Source organism: Megascapheus bottae, chromosome 15 (genome assembly GCF_031878675.1).
Source record: "Megascapheus bottae isolate mThoBot1 chromosome 15, mThoBot2.hap1, whole genome shotgun sequence".
Taxonomy (NCBI): Eukaryota; Metazoa; Chordata; class Mammalia; order Rodentia; family Geomyidae; genus Megascapheus; species Megascapheus bottae.
Window position 1 is genome coordinate 6,878,356 of NC_143523.1, and position 15,723 is coordinate 6,894,078.

A 15,723-nucleotide genomic window follows, 5' to 3' on the forward strand; every position below is an offset into this window, starting at 1 on the left:
GGCTACTGAAATCTCTAATGATACTAAGTTGGCTGCTGGTTGAGTCCAGCTCTGTCCACATCATTCTGGTTAATTCTTTGAGCCCCACGTTGGCCCAGTCCTCAGTCTACCAAGCAGTAATGATGGGCTTCAGGCTCTCCACTAAACTCAAACTGGAGATTGTTTGAAGGCTAGGGGCATGGGTCAAATGGGAGCATACCTAGCAAATGCAAGGTCCTGAGTTAAAACCCAGTGTGTCCCCCTTCTAAAAAACACAGTTTCAAGATAGACCCTGAAGTTTCAGTCTGAGAAGGAGAGCTTTAGTGCAGGAACTATAGGGAGAACACATTTGCTTTGGTAAAACAACATGATGGTTGCACAGAGAACTATAATAACTGTGTGTGTATGTGTGTGTGTGTGCGCGCGTGTGCGCCAGTCCTGGAGACTGAACTCAGAACTTGGGTGCTGTCCCTTAACTTTTTTGCTAAAGGTTAGTCCTCTACCATTGGAGCCACAACTCCACTTCTAGCTTTTTGTTGGTAATTAACTGGAGATAACAATCTCATGGACATTTCAGCCTGGGTTGGCTTTGAACTTCTGTCCTTAAATAGTAACCATTAATAGTTCTTTGCAAATATGTACAGAATATACTCACCAAATATACATTCAACGTCCAGAGGTATGAGGGAGGCTCTCTCCTCCTGTGACTTTGAACACATTTGTCATACTGTTAATTGTTTCTACTTCTGTAGACACTGGTATTCTGTTTACTAAGGCTGACTTCTAATCCACTAGCTGCCATTACAATCACCAAGGTTAAAATGTCTAGGCCTCTCTATAGCATTTCACCCACCTTGCTTATTGGATTATGCTTTTTGTTCTCAAGGTGCGGGATTTTAAAATTTTTATCATTTCCCTATTTGAAAGTCAAGTAAATTTTATCTCTCTGGATTCCAGGTTTAAATTTGTCCTTATTTCTACCTAATATTTTAATGTAATTCCTACCTCAATTGTATTTTTATAATTTTGAATATTTAACTATGATTTGCATTGCAGAAATTAATCCAATTCAATAAACATAAATGTGCAAGGCAAAATTACTTTGAAAATGTCAGGTTTTATTAATAAACTCCATTTTTTCATTAAAATACTAAAATGCTCCCCATTTAACAGTAATGGCAATTTTCAGCAGCTGTATGAGCGCTGGAACATTTTTCATTCTAAGCCACACTCCTCTGTCAGGAACCATGGAGCTCTCACGTGACTGTGGTCTGCCTTCCTGCTTTGAGAGCTGAATACTGAGGACGGGCGGCTAGTGTCGACTGCTCACACTGAAGAAGCAGCCCCTCTAGCTCTGTGCTTGTTCAGTAACTCATTTGGTCTTGTCCAACAAAATCCCTAACAATACTGACTTGCTCAACGGGTTGCGTCCAGCTCTACCTCAGCAGTCTGGACACTTCTTTAAGATCTGCGCCCCATATCAGTGGCCCCACCCACCTTCGATTTAACTAAAGTAATGATGGGCTTCAGATCCCCATCAGATAAAGTCAAGATAGAGTTCCAGAGGCTATGGCTGTGTCCATCATTTGCCTATTCAAATATAAAAAGTCTCCTCTACTTCCCCATCCATTTTAAGATTACAATGTATTTCTTTCTTTTTTTCTTTTTGGCCAGTCTTAGGGCTTGAACTCAGGGCCTGGGCACTGTTCTAGGGCTTTCTCGAAGATAGAGCTCTACCACTTGAGCCACAGAACCACTTCTGGCTTTTTCTGTGTATGTGATACTATGGAATCAAACACAGAACTTCATACGTGCTTCCCGCCCACGATATATTTCTTTATGGGGGCAATCAACTTTGTTTTCTTGAGAATCACTGAACCAAAAACCAATTTCTGAATTATACTAAATTAAATAATGCCCAATAACCAAGGTTGAGAAAAAATTTTATTCAGTTAAAACACAGATATTGTACAACTTACAAATAGTGCATGATTGGATAAATACCATAATATTGGAATATTTTCTGATTAAACCAAATTATTTAAACTTTATAGTTGAAAACTAAGGTAGAGACAAGCTTTAAAATGACCTGCTGAAACCACCATGGAACTTGTAGATCAGCCGTAGCACTGTGCTCCTCTAGTGCTTTACTTGGTTCAAATCATGTTTTCTTTTTGGTGGTAGTTGTTTTGCTTTGTACCTGTATCAATTAGATGACTTACAAAGTTATATTCTTATTTTCTGCTCATTCCCTGTTATTGAGAACTAGATGTTTAAGATTTTTCTGAAAAAATTCCTTTATCAGTTTCTACCTCATTAGCAACTTACAACTGAATCTTTTTTTTTTTTTTTTTGCCAGTCCTGGGCTTGAGCTCAGGGCCTGAGCACTGTCCTTGGACTTTCTCAAGGCTAGAGCTCTACCACTTGAGCCTCAGCACCACTTCCGGCTTTTTTGTACGTATGTGGTACCAAGGAATGGAACCCGGGTCTTCATGCATGCTAGGCAAGCACTTTAACCACTAGGCCAAACTCCCGGCCTTACAACTGAATCTTAAAGTATTAAATAAAAATCGCCTATAATAACAAATGTCTTTCTGACTGATAAGACCAAGATTTAGCGGGGATATAAAGTAACCATTTCTGTAACACTTCAGATGTCTTCATTTTCCAAAATTCAGAAACTCCTATATTTCCTGAAATTTAGGATGATGATATAAATCTGTGCAAAGTTTAAGTTTAAAACAGTTTTGGAGAAAAGATGAGCATATTTGTTTTCCAGTATCGAAATGATCTCTTGTGCTTAAATCAAGCAGACAGAAAAGAGGAAAAAGCAAAAGACACACCTAAGGATCTGAGGAGAGGCTCAATAAAACTATGGTACGACAGAGCCATTCCCCCAGCGAGGCACAATAATGTGAAATGGCAAAATCGACGACCAGGAAGGGACCTAACACTATGCCTATCAATAGTCTGCATCGATAAACTTTGCAATGGTGTTCAGTTGGATATTGGAAGCTCCTTCATATATGGTACCTTAAAAGAGAGCAAAGAGAAGAATTAGACTGGGCCCATAGTTAAGTACAATAGGCAAGTTCCAGCCTGTCATCCTAGCTACTCAAGAGGCTGATATCTGAGGATCTCAGTTTGACGTCAGCCTGGTCTGAAAAGTTCATGAGACGCTTACCTGCAATTAACCAACAAAAGGCTAGAAGAGAAGCTGTGGCCCAAATGGGAGAGAGCTAGTTTTGAATAAAAAAAACTCAGGGAGCTGGCTCTGGTGGCTCATGCCCGTAATCCTAGCTACTCAGGAGGCTGAGATCTGAGGATCAGGGCTCAAAGCCAGCCTGGGCACAAAAGAACCTGAGACTCCTAACTCCAATTAATCTCTAGAAAATGGGAAGTGGGGCATAGCTCAAGGGTAGGGCATTAGCCTTGAGCTAAAGAGCTCAGGAACAGTGCCCAGGCCCAGAGTTCAAGCCCCATAACCGTCCCCTCCCCCCACCAAAAAAACAAAAAAACAAAACTCAGGGACAGAGTTCAGTCCTGAGTTTAATATTCTAAAATCAATATCCACACCCACACCTAGACCCACACAAAAGACATGAGTTCAACAAATATAACCTTTGTATTTACCACAAAACTATTACTTGTAAAAGTCCAGAATTGCAGCTACTGAAACAGGTAAATATGACTAAGAGATCACAATTTTCCATTTGCTTTCCATTAGCTCCTGATCAGGTTTGAATGGTAGAAGACTGCTTAGACTATCAGTGCAGAGGCTCAGATGACACAGCTTTTGGAACTGGGGTGCTTATTTTCCTTTCTGGTATTAGAGCACTGGATGCTTGTCCTAATTTCAGAAGCACATAGCACACAACACATAGCTTCTGAAATTAGAAGACAATGCCGCAATGCCGCAAAGAATAGAATTAAACTACACTAATCAAATGTCTTCATAATTTTGGTTAAAAATGAAAACAGTAGACTTTGTTCCAGTTGAACTAGAAGGCCTGCCTGCTGGGGCATTTTAAAAGGCAATTTTGCAAATATAGCAATGGTACTCACTGGAAGTATATTGAAAATAAGCTATACAACTTGTGGGTGGGGGAAAAGGGAAAAATGACAGAGAGCGAGGGAAGGGGTGATAGTGTCCAAAAAGAAAATGTACTCTTTACCTGACTTAATGTACATCACCTACATAATAACAACAGGAAACAATTTTAACAAGGCAATTTCAATGTTTTTAAAAAATATAAATCTGTTTTTCTGATAGGAAGAGACAGGTAAAAAAATCTAGCCAGAATTGTACTGATGAGATTAAAATTGCCTTTGTCTATAAAATTGATGAATAAAATAGCCCAAACAGTGGCAAATAAAACAAAATGAAACAAAAAAAAATCTTACCAATCTTTGAATCTCGGAAAAACTTTTCCACAGGGAAATTCTTGGTATAGCCGACTCCTCCCATCCATTCAATGCATTTACTTGTTGTTATCCCTGAAATCTACCAAAAGCAAGTCTCAGACCACACTGAGAACACACTGGTTGCATATTATGAATACTCTGTATAGCAACATGGATTCACTAATACAGGCCAGTATAGCGCTGGTTATTTTATAAATTGGTACTGTCTTTTTAATCCCATTCTTGACACCTCTTTCATAAAACATCCCATCAACCTACAGAATTCTCCTCTTCTTAAGAAAACCAGAGTGTGCGGGGGGAGCGTAATGGGGACCAAGACATGTGGAAGGGTATCAATGTATGTGAATTAATGCACCTTCTATCTGGCAAATATCATGTAACCCTTTTTTAAATACAATAAAAAAATATTAAAAAAAACCCAGAGTGTTGCTCAACTACTTATCAAGAACATCATTTTACACCACACCCTCTGATGAGGGATGGGCAGATATGGCCCTTTTGGTTCTGGTGGTCATCCAAACTGTAACCCAACAATCTTACAGAAGCTGCTAGAATGCACAAGAGAGAAGGGCTTGCTAGGAAAGCTACTGTGATTTCGATGGTGACCTGTTTGAGGAAACAGATTGACTAAGATTTGAAGCTTGAGTTAGGGGCATTTAAACAAATGCTTCAGGCGGGGGCGGAAGAGCACATCAGCTAAGGCCCCCGTGGCCATGGCTCATGTCAGGGTGGGAGGTGAGAAGGAAGGAGGTCAGGTGGCCTTGGAGAATGGAAAGCAGGTTAACTATTGCAATCATTTCTTAAGGAAGTCTCAGACTAATCCCCAGAAACTGAATGTGCTACCTTAAAGGGCAGCAAAGACCTGGCAGCTGTGATTGAGTCCAGGCCCTTGAGATGAGGAGATTATCCTAGTTCACCAGGAGTGTGGGGCCAATGGCACAGCAGCAGTTCTTTTTGTAAATTTCATTTTGTTGGGTGATGTAAGAGGGGTTACAGTAACATAAGTAAGGTAACGAGTACACTTCTTGTCAAGTATTGTTACCCCTCTCTTGTTTCTCTCCCACTGTCCCTCCCCACCCAAACTGTTGAGTTCATTTCCAGCCTGGTCTCTTGTACCACTGCTGCGTCCTTGTTTCATCATTTCGTTGTTCCCTTCCCTTCCCCAAATCAGATAAATGCAGACAAGACACAGGGTACCAATCTCAAAAACAGTGACATAGCGCAAAAAACAAAGGGAAAAAAAGAACTCCATACTGTACATTAAAAAACAGCAAAATCAACCACAAAACCCCTCTGTTTCCATATCTTGGAGTTCATATCGATTAGCATCGTTTTATCTGGTCATATGTACATAGCTATTGAGCTGTTGTGATCTTCTGCTAGGACTATTCTAGACAGAGACTAATTATTACAAATGAGGGAAAGCATGAAGCCTATGTTTTTGGGGGCCTGGCTTACTTCACTTAATATGATTTTTTTCTAAATCTTTCCATTTTCTTAAGAATAGGGCATTGTCATTCTTTCTGACAGAAGCATAGAACTCCATTGTGTATGTATACCCCATTTTTTAAATCCATTCATTTACTGAGGGGCATTTAGGTTGATTCCATAACTTAGCTATGGTAAATATTGCTGCAATGAACATAATTATGCTGGTAGCTTTAATGTGGCCTTGTTTATGATTATTTGGGCAAATGCCCAGGAGTGGGATTGCAGGATCATAGGAGAACTCTATGTTTAGTCTTTTGAGGAACCAGTAACAGTTCTTATAAGGAACAGAATGGAGCAGAAGAGTTGGTTTCTAAGGCAATCTGACCACAGCAATAAGAGTCAGAGAGAGACTTGAACATTCTACATTGTGGGCCTGAAGGTGGGTAGAGTGGTGAGAAGTCAAGGAATGACCCAAGCATCCTCTAGAAACCGGCCCTGGATTTTCCCCAGGAGCTTTCAAAAGGCTGCTCTGCTGACCCCATGAAACCCAATCCATTCTGTGATATTCCTTTCAGTCTGGCCTCCAGCAATGGGTGCTAACAACATTTAGTCTACTAAATTTTTTTGGTAATTTGATTGCTGTAGTCACAATAGGAAATGAGAACCGGTGTCATTCCTTCTGTTGTGAGAAGCCATGGACCAGGGAAGGATGCAGCTTATACAAAGCGGATGGGGGAAGACAGGAGAAAAGCAGAAATTCAAGATGTGTTTAGGGATACGTGGATTCAATGTGAGGGAGACAGAGGTCAGTGTGAGGGAGACAGAGGTCAGATGGTGTGTCATGACTTTCAGGTTCTGACTTGTGCACTGTGTAGACAGGCAGGAGGCAGCAGTGAGGGAAGTCCAGATAAGCCATTTAGGGACTGGAGAGGTTATCCATGGGTACCTAGGCCTTGGAGTACATCAGACATACTGCAAAGACTGGGAATCAGCTGTCCCATGAATCGGGTGCATTGTTTAGCCAGTTTCAAGTGTGACATAGAAAGTACACATATGGACAGAAACCAGTAAGAGCCTAGCATTCTTTTCCTGGTTTTTTGTTTTTTACATATCATTTGCTCCTGTAATGTACACAGTGATTACTTTTTGGCCCAATTCGAAACTGTGGACTTGAAGCCTTTACTCAGGGGAGGGCTGAAGGGGCAGTGTCCCCGAAATGAACTGCTTATGGTGACATCTTGACCCCACAGAATTAAAGCATTTTCCTATAGACCCTTCACTTTTCTCCCATAAAAAGTGGGAAGGCCATGTTGTCTTACTTGAAAACTCCCAACTTCAAACAACGCTCCAAAGTATAAAAAGGCCGGATTACATTTTCATCTTCTTACCTCTGAGGCATAGTACTTGGCCATCGATGCTTCTTTTATGAATGGCTTTCCGGCTTCGACGAGCCGGGCGGCGTTGTAGGTTAGCAGCCTGGCAGCTTCCAGTTGGGTAGCCACATGTGCCACCTGGTGTTGGAGCCCCTGAAACATCCAGACCCAAGTTAGGAGAACTAAGCTTTCAAAGACACACTTTATCCCTAAGTCCAGCTAGAACTGGAGACAAACCACACAAATGCACATTCATACCTATTAAATATTTTAAAATCTGCAATCTAAAAGAAAGTAAAACATTACGGGCACTGTGGAATCTTCTTCGGAAAATGTCAAATTTCTCATAATGCTTCATACTTCATTAAGATTTAAATAAACAAATTACAGTTAGGTTTAAACACTCGACTGTTACATTTAATCATTCTTTTCACCTTTCCTTATGATCAAAATTAGACTTAAGCTAAATCACTGTAGAGCACATCTCTGATTATGCGCTTTTCTGGAGGGAGGCAGTACTGTGGTTCCATTTCAGGACCTCACACTCGTTAGGCAGGGACTCTGAACCATGCTCTAACCCCATTTTGACTTAATTTTTTTTTTTTTTGCTGGTGCTGGGGCCTGAACTCAGGGCCTGAGCACTGTTGTTGGGCTTTCTCAAAGCTAGAGCTCTACCACTTGAGCCACAGCACCATTTCTGTTTTTTTCTAGGCATGTGGTATCGAAGGATAGAACCTGGGTCTTTGTACACGTTAGGCAATCACTCTACCACTACCTAACTCCTGGGCCTGTTGACTTAATTTTGCAATAGGGTCTCACTTTATGCCCAGGTCAGCCTGGCTTGCGATTCCCCTACTGTGCCATCCTGTTTCTGGGGATGACAAGCTTATAGCACTATGCCCAGACATTGTGCTGCTTCCATGGTGGAAGTAACAGGACTCCATGGGCCACCAGGTCTAGCCACTGGTTGAGGTGGCATCCTGCAACCTTTTATGCCTAGGCTGTCTGGAACCTTGATGCCACAATCTCTGATCTGACTTCCTATGCAGTGAAGATTACAGACTTGAGCCACCACAGGCAGCCAGATTATATTTTATATTTAACCGAGCGAAGAAGACTTCGCATATGGCATCAAAACATAAAAAGCTGTAAGTTCAAAGCAATGGAGTATTATTTGAAGAACCAGATTTCTGCTTTCATATAACTAACTTTATTAATGTGACTGTACTGAAATATCTAAGAATAGTTACCAGTTATTCTGTTTTTAAAGATGAACGTTAAGAACTGCCCTAAAACTACTACCACCCTGCAATTTTAGAGTGATAGGTGTCACTAAATGTCTATCAATGGAAAAAAAACAACAGGCTGAGCAAGAGCAGGAATATTAACATTCAGTTATAAACAACTTATAAGAGATAGCTATTTATTATAGGCTGAACTTTCTCCCATTCCTTACTTATCTATCCATTGTCCATTTATTGAGCACCTACTCCACTCTGCTGAGCAATGGAGGTATCACACAGTACATTATGGCCCTGTGATTTATGGAGTCTAGCAGGAAAGAATTAAATAATTTTAATAATGTGGTATGGAGGTTACAAGGAATCTTAATTAAGGTAATTACTTAACCAAGGAATGGCATTTCTTTTTATATATATTTTTATTGTAATTAATAAAAGGGTTACATGATATTTGCCAGATAGAAGGTGCATTAATTCACATACATTGATACCCTTTCACATGTCTTGGAATGGCATTTCTTAAACAAAAAGGAAGAAAAAACTGGAATAAACTGCACTGTTTGCAAATACCCACAGATTGTTCTCTTTCTGTGAGCACTGGTGTGTGCAAAATTGTGAGTAATCACAAGCTGAAACTGTTCACAGTAAATATCTTCTCCCTTGTCATCTTACTTTATTGGTTCTTTTTTGAGGAAAATAAATTTTCTAGTTAAATTCACTAATTCTGATCCTTTCGGGTAATTTTTGTTTTAGTTATCAAATCTTTTTTTCTGTTGTCATAAAGGTTATTTTCCTTCCTCCTAAGATTTTTACTTCTTATTTATCAAATTGTTTCTTCTGATGTCATAAAGGTTATTTTCCTTCCTCCCAAGATTATTAAATGTTAGCTCTTTGATGAATTTGGAATTTATTTTCTGTGTATGGTGTGTGGTGTAGGAATAGTTGCATGTTTTCCCATGTGTAAGTGGGAGAACTGGAATTTCAGCCCAGGAAGTCTGATCCAGGCCCACTGCTGTACAAAAGGCAGAGAGGAGCCAGTTGAGTGGACCTTCCTGATGGCCACAGAGGGGCCTCAGGGATTATACTTCTTCATTCTTTCCTGGGAAAAGATGAAGGCATTCCTGAGACCTACTCCCTCTCCACTTCCTCTCCCCTTAAAACCCTCTCAAGAGATTCCCTCTGTGGCTCTGCAACACAACTCTTGGTGAACAGGAAGAGGGGAAAGTCTAGAACAGCACAAAGAGCTTAATTAATTACTATACCTGAAAATCAAATATTCTCTTGCCAAATTGTATCCTTTCTTTAATATATGGAATAGTATAGTCAAAACACCCTTGGGCCAGTCCCAGCATCTGTCAAAAACAACAACAACAAAAACCAGAAGACAAGAATTTTTTTATGTTGTTACAAGTATGCTTTTACTTAGCCGAATTGCAAATTCCTTTTACAGGCAGAGAACTAGCTTAGGTGAGGAAAGCCCAGGGCTACCAGGTAAGGTATATTAGGTGTTGGGTCTTAGTTATACATTCTTACCCACTACAGATGTACAGCTAGACTGCTAGCAATTTGGAGATAATGTGGAATGATTCCATCTGTATGAGTGTATTTAATGCTAGCATGGACATAAATCTCACAGCATGCTGAGTTTAGACAACCAGGCTACTGTTCAGCAATCTGTTCCTTTAAGCTCTGTTCTCTAGGCATAACATGAGCTGAGCCACAGAAGGTTTGAACTAGCCTCAAAGACTAGAAGAATGTTCCCTCCAAAAACCTGAAATCTCAGCATGGAACGACTTCTCTCAACCTCTTACCTTTCTGATTTCTGACTGTGACTATTAAGAGCATCAGGAAGGGTGCATTACAACATTGGAGGGAGGGATTTCTGCCTACCCATCACAATCATTTGGGTTCCTTGATTTAAAAAAAAATGGGGGTCTGGAGTTAGGCCTAGTGGTAGAGTGCTTGCCTAGCATGCACAAAGACCCGGGCTCGATTTCTCTGTACCACATACATAGAAAAAAACAAACAAACCCAGAAGTGGTGCTGTGGTTCAAGTGGTAGGGGTATAGCCTTGAAAATGCCCAAGGACAGTGCTCAGGCCCTGAGTTCACTCCCCAGGACTGGCAAAAAAAAAAAAATGACAGCCCAGGTCTAACACTAGGGTTAAGAACAGAATCCAATCATGGGAAGGAAGAGGATAGTGGAGCATGGCTTAAACATCAGCACTGAAAATGCCTTGGGTGATTTACTGCACAGCCAGGGTTGAGACAACCGAGAGGGAGCATCTGGCAGAGACATTAATTATCTCACATGAAGAACAGGTGAGGATGGGGTACCACTCTGAGCTGACCTGCCTCACTGCTAGTGAATTTCTGTATCTATCGAACGACGCAAGCTTAGAAATGGTTTCTAAACTTCAACATTAGGAGGCTATTAAATCACTATCTAATTATGTCAAACTTCATAGGTTTTTAGAGAAAGAAAAGAAATCAATAGCTAAAGCTTTGGGGGGAAATGCCCACGAACATATCAATATTTCATTAGTGTTCATTCACATTTTCTTTCCCTCCCTCTTTTCCTTCCTTCCTTCCTTCTTTCCTTCCTTCCTTCCTTCTTCTCCCCCCTCCCTCTCCTTCTCCCTCTCCCTCTTCCTGAAGAATCAAATCCTCTGCAAGTAGAGTGTTGAGGACAGACGATCCCCACTCCCTCGGTTACATGCCTTTCCCTCTAGAAGGCATCCACTGAAACACAGCAGCTACCTGACCTTAGCTTTTAATTAGGTTATAAGATAACTTGAAGTAATTAGGCTAAAGCCCATATCATGTATTTTATTGCCAGAACATCAATATTATTTATATGCAGGAACAATGAGGTCTGGTATGCAGTTTTAATGCCATACCTGATTTTAGAATTTTAGGTAAAAATAAAGAAAATATATTCTACAGAAGTGACATACTTTATAACCGAACCAAAACCCTTACTCATTTGTCAATACAGGAAATAAGCAATATCATTTAGTGTGCATTATAAAGGACAAATATGGTAAGAAATAGAACAGTCCTCATGTTATATACATAACTGATGCTATTTTTTCATATATAACAAAAAAATTACTCAACTTTCACATGAAGATGCTGATAGCTTTTGTTTTTGCCAGTCCTGGGGCTTGAACTCAGGGCCTAAGCACTGTCCTTGGGTTTTCTCAAGGCTAGAGCTCTACCCCTTGAGTCATAGCACCACTTCTGACTTTTTCTACATATGTAGTACTGAGGAATTGAATCCAGGTTTTCATGCATGCTAGGCAAGCACTCTACTAATAGGCTAAACTCTCAGCCCCTATAACTCTTTTATATCCATAGAAATCCCCATGCAGAATAATTATTCTAAGCTGAAAAAAAAATAACCAAAACTTCTGGGATTTGGCTTAAGTGGTAAAATGCCAGCCTTTAGCAAGAAAGTTAAAGGCCCAAAGTTCAAGTCCCGTTACTGGCACAAGCGCGCGCACATACACACACACACACACACACACACACACACACACACACACAATTTTTCTGAAGGAATGGATTTAAGTTTTGAAGATGACAAAAGTGTCATACTTAATTTATAATGTAGTTTAGAAGTTTCTGATAGAGGCACTCAATACTTGAATGCTCTCAAAGCAAGACAACTCTGATTAAGCCATTTCCCAATTCCTCGATAAATAATTAACCAAATGGGATTTGAAAAAGATCAGAATCCATTCTTTTGTTTCGTGCAAGGAAAGAGCTCCATCTTGTGTTCACAAGCTGCCACATACCCACTGGTCTGACTGCATTTCTTTTTATATTTTAATTAGCATACAGTATGGAATTTGACTTACCTGAGCAGCAATTCCTATTCTTCCTTCATTAAGACTTCCTATTGCATACTTGTAGCCATGTCCAATTTGTCCCAGAATATTGGTTTCTGGAACCTAAAGATACAAGTTTGCACTTACTTTTCAATTTGACAAAACCAGTTCAAGTATCAACATATATGCGCGTGTGCTTATATAGATGTGCAAATATATATTTTCATTATATATACTATAGTCTATACTATATACAGTGTCATGTATAATATATGTGACTGTAGTACAGGTGCCTCTAAGCATATACTCACAATTATGACATGGCTCTATGGCCATACTTCACTGAACTGCAATGAGACCCCTGTGGATGCCTGGCTCCTCCTCCACACTGCTTCCTACGACCACGCGGTCCATTCCTGCATCCTCCGGGGCCTAGCACAATCTGTTCAATGACACCAACAAACTCTTTCCTCCAGTTCTTACCCATGTGCTCAAAGTATAACATTAAGAACTACAAAAAAAAATCTGGTAACCTTCAAAAATGAGAGTAAGAAACATTTCTTCTGTTGAGATGAACCCTCCTCATAACTGTCAACCAAGGAGGTGTGTGCACGTGTGTGTGCATGTTCATGCATGTGTGTACAAGTGCATGTACCCAAAGAAGGAGGAGAGAAGTGAAAGAAGGAGACAGACTAATAAAACAAAGTTAATACTACGAACAGTAAACAAAATGCTCAGCTGCATGATATGGTCAGTTGGTAGAGGGAGTGGGGCAGAATGGAGGAAAAACAAAATGGAAGGAGGAGGTCAGCTGTAGGGAAGCAGCAAGACTCTTCCCGGCCGCACCTCCACCACACTTGCCCTGCTAGGGGCTGTGGTAAACCTGCTGACAACTTCTCGAGAAATCTTATTTTGTGGGGTGCTGCCTGGTTGCATTCCATTCCCACTGAACAACAACCCCATCTTGTGGCCTTTGGTGTGCTGAAGCTACGTTTGGTTCATGGTCTATGTGGTAAGGTAACTGCTCAACAAATGCCAAACTTACAAAGCATAAAGGGTTCAGAAGGATTTAAGAAGTACAAAATCAGTGAGACTACTTCCTACCTCTGTGAGCCTCAACTGTTGTGAACTTAACCTCCGAGCACTGCTGAGGAGCTCATTGCTTGCACTATTTTGATACCTCTCTTGCACACCTCCTTAATACACAAAGCTTATTTCCCACTGGTGCCTACAGATACCCACCTTGACATTTTCGAACGTTAATGGGCAGGTGGAAGAAGCTCTGATGCCCATTTTGTTCTCTGCTTTTCCAATGTGCAGGCCTTCTGAGCCACCCTCTACCAAGAAGCATGTGATTCCTTTGTAGCCCTAAAAAGATGGAAAATGCCATTACTACTTGCACTTTTACACTCTCCTGTTTGTAAGAAAACTAAGAAAAGAAACCGACGGGAAAGATGAGAGAGTATCAACCAGCAAATCAAGAACTTTACCTTTTCTTTTACTCTTTCAGAAGCTGCAAAAGACATTAAAATTATTCTCACAGTAAGGTATTATATGAGCACAAGAAACCTGCATTTTAAACTTATTATTACTAAGCAGTTTAGTGTGTGTGTGCGCATGCGCGCGTGCATGCTGGGCCTAGGGCTTGAACCAGGGACTGGATGCTCTCCCTGAGCTTTTTTTTTTTTTTGGTTGTGGGGCTTCAACTCAGGGCCTCAGTGCTGTCCCTGAGCTCTTCTGCTCAAGGCAAGCACTCTACCATTTTGAGCCACAGCTCAACTTCTGGTTTTTGAGTGATTAATTGGAAATAAGAGTCTCCTGGGGACTGTTTTCTGCCTAGGCTGGTTGTAAACCACGATCCTAGCCTCCTGAGGAGCTAAGATTACAGATGTGAGCCACCGGGCCCAGCTTCCCTGGACGTTTTTGCTCAGGGCTAGTATAGTGCTCTACTACCTGAGTTGTATTACTTCAGGATTTTTGGTGGTTAATTGGAGATAAGAGTTTCTTAGAATTTTCTAGCCTGGGCTGGCTTTGAACAGTGATCCTCAGAACTCAGCTTTTTGAGTAGCTAGGATTACAGGTATAAGCCGCTGGCACCCATCTTAGAGATGTGACAAAGTAATTCAATTACATCTATGTTAGTGAAAAGACAAAAGCTGTATTCACCATTTTGCTGTATCTCTAGTCTCTAACTGAAAAAAATGTACTAAAAAAGGAAATATACCATGCAGATATTTATACATGTGCAAATTTAAAATTCTATAAAATTGAAGATTAGCTTCTTTATTTTTGCTAGTACTAGGGCTTGAACTCTTGAGTTTCATGTTTTCTACTGGCTTTTTAAAGTTCACAGCTAGTGCTCTACCACTTGAGTCACCCCTCAGCATATCAATTTTACTGGCTATTTGGATGGAGATAAGAATCTCTGGGACTTTCCTGCCTGGGCTGGCTTTGAACCACGATCCTTAGAGCTCAGACTCCTGGGTAGTAGGATAACAGGCCTGAGCCACCAGCAGCTGGCAAAGACTAGCTTCTTATATAACATTAGATAAGTACCGGACAGCACACTATGAAATTAATATTTGTGTCAACAATACTTGGTTTAGGAGATTAAGAAATAAAAGAGCAAGAGGCCGAGAGTTTGGCCTAGTGGTAGAGTGCTTGCCTAGCATGCAGGAAGACCCAAGTTCAATTCCTTGGTACCATATACATAGAAAAAAGCCGGAAGTGGTGCTGAGTCTCAACTAGTAGAGCTCTAGCCTTGAGAAAGCCCAAGGACAGGGCTCAGGCCCTGAACTCAAGCCCAGGACTGGCAAAAAAGGAAAAGAGCAAAAGATGATAGTACAAGTTTCACATTTTCAGTACTGTGGAAAACAAAGAATTTAAGACAAAGTCCCAAAAAGGAAATGCAAAGAGGAAAAGATGGGGAGGGAGAGGAAAGAACATTTGCTGTAAACTTACCAAGCTAGGGTCTACATTAGCGAAAACCAGGAAGAGCCCTGCGTGTTCTGCGTTGCTGATCCACATCTTTGACCCGTTGATCACATAGTAATCCCCATTCTTAGAAGCCCTGGTCTTCAAAGCAAAGGAATCGCTGCCAGCTTCAGCTTCTGAAAGGCAGAAGCTTCCTATCTGAATATGTGAGAAGACAAGTCAAATGAACAATTGTACTTATACTCTGCATCGCAGGTGCCAATGGTAAAATGGGTATTTATGAATTTTACCTTAGCCAAAAATGTCTATTATCAAAATAACATTTTGACAGAATTACTTCTCCAAATCACCCCACCATTTTGCCCAAGACAAACTTAAGTACTTAACAACTCATGCTGCACAGTGCCAGCGGCTCATGCCTGTTTCTGGCTACTCAGGAGGCTGAGATCTGAGAATTATGGTTCAAAAGTAGCTCCAGTGGTAGAGCACTAACCCTGGGTGGAAGAGC

The 15,723-nt window shown here is 40.7% G+C and overlaps 1 protein-coding gene and 1 long non-coding RNA gene across 3 annotated transcripts in view; both read right to left on the minus strand.

The window, feature by feature from the left end:
* Positions 1 to 1,905: 1,905 nt before the first annotated feature.
* On the minus strand, positions 1,906 to 2,825 carry LOC150053726 (uncharacterized). Its single transcript, XR_016537783.1, has 2 exons — positions 2,517 to 2,825; positions 1,906 to 2,302 (listed from the first exon to the last, which is right to left on the minus strand). It is a non-coding gene; the product is annotated as an uncharacterized LOC150053726 (long non-coding RNA).
* Positions 2,826 to 2,828: 3 nt separating this feature from the next.
* The window catches only part of Acadsb (acyl-CoA dehydrogenase short/branched chain), a 35,621-nt gene continuing 22,726 nt past the window's right edge, over positions 2,829 to 15,723 (minus strand). For both annotated transcript variants that reach the window (XM_090345681.1, XM_090345680.1), the window contains exons 5-11: positions 15,243 to 15,413; positions 13,524 to 13,649; positions 12,312 to 12,404; positions 9,712 to 9,801; positions 7,224 to 7,361; positions 4,384 to 4,483; positions 2,829 to 3,012 (exon numbers count right to left, since the gene is read on the minus strand). In XM_090345681.1, coding sequence (XP_090201807.1) covers positions 2,942 to 3,012; positions 4,384 to 4,483; positions 7,224 to 7,361; positions 9,712 to 9,801; positions 12,312 to 12,404; positions 13,524 to 13,649; positions 15,243 to 15,413 — 789 coding nt within the window. In that variant the 3' untranslated portion in view covers positions 2,829 to 2,941. The remainder of the gene's footprint in view (positions 3,013 to 4,383; positions 4,484 to 7,223; positions 7,362 to 9,711; positions 9,802 to 12,311; positions 12,405 to 13,523; positions 13,650 to 15,242; positions 15,414 to 15,723) is intronic.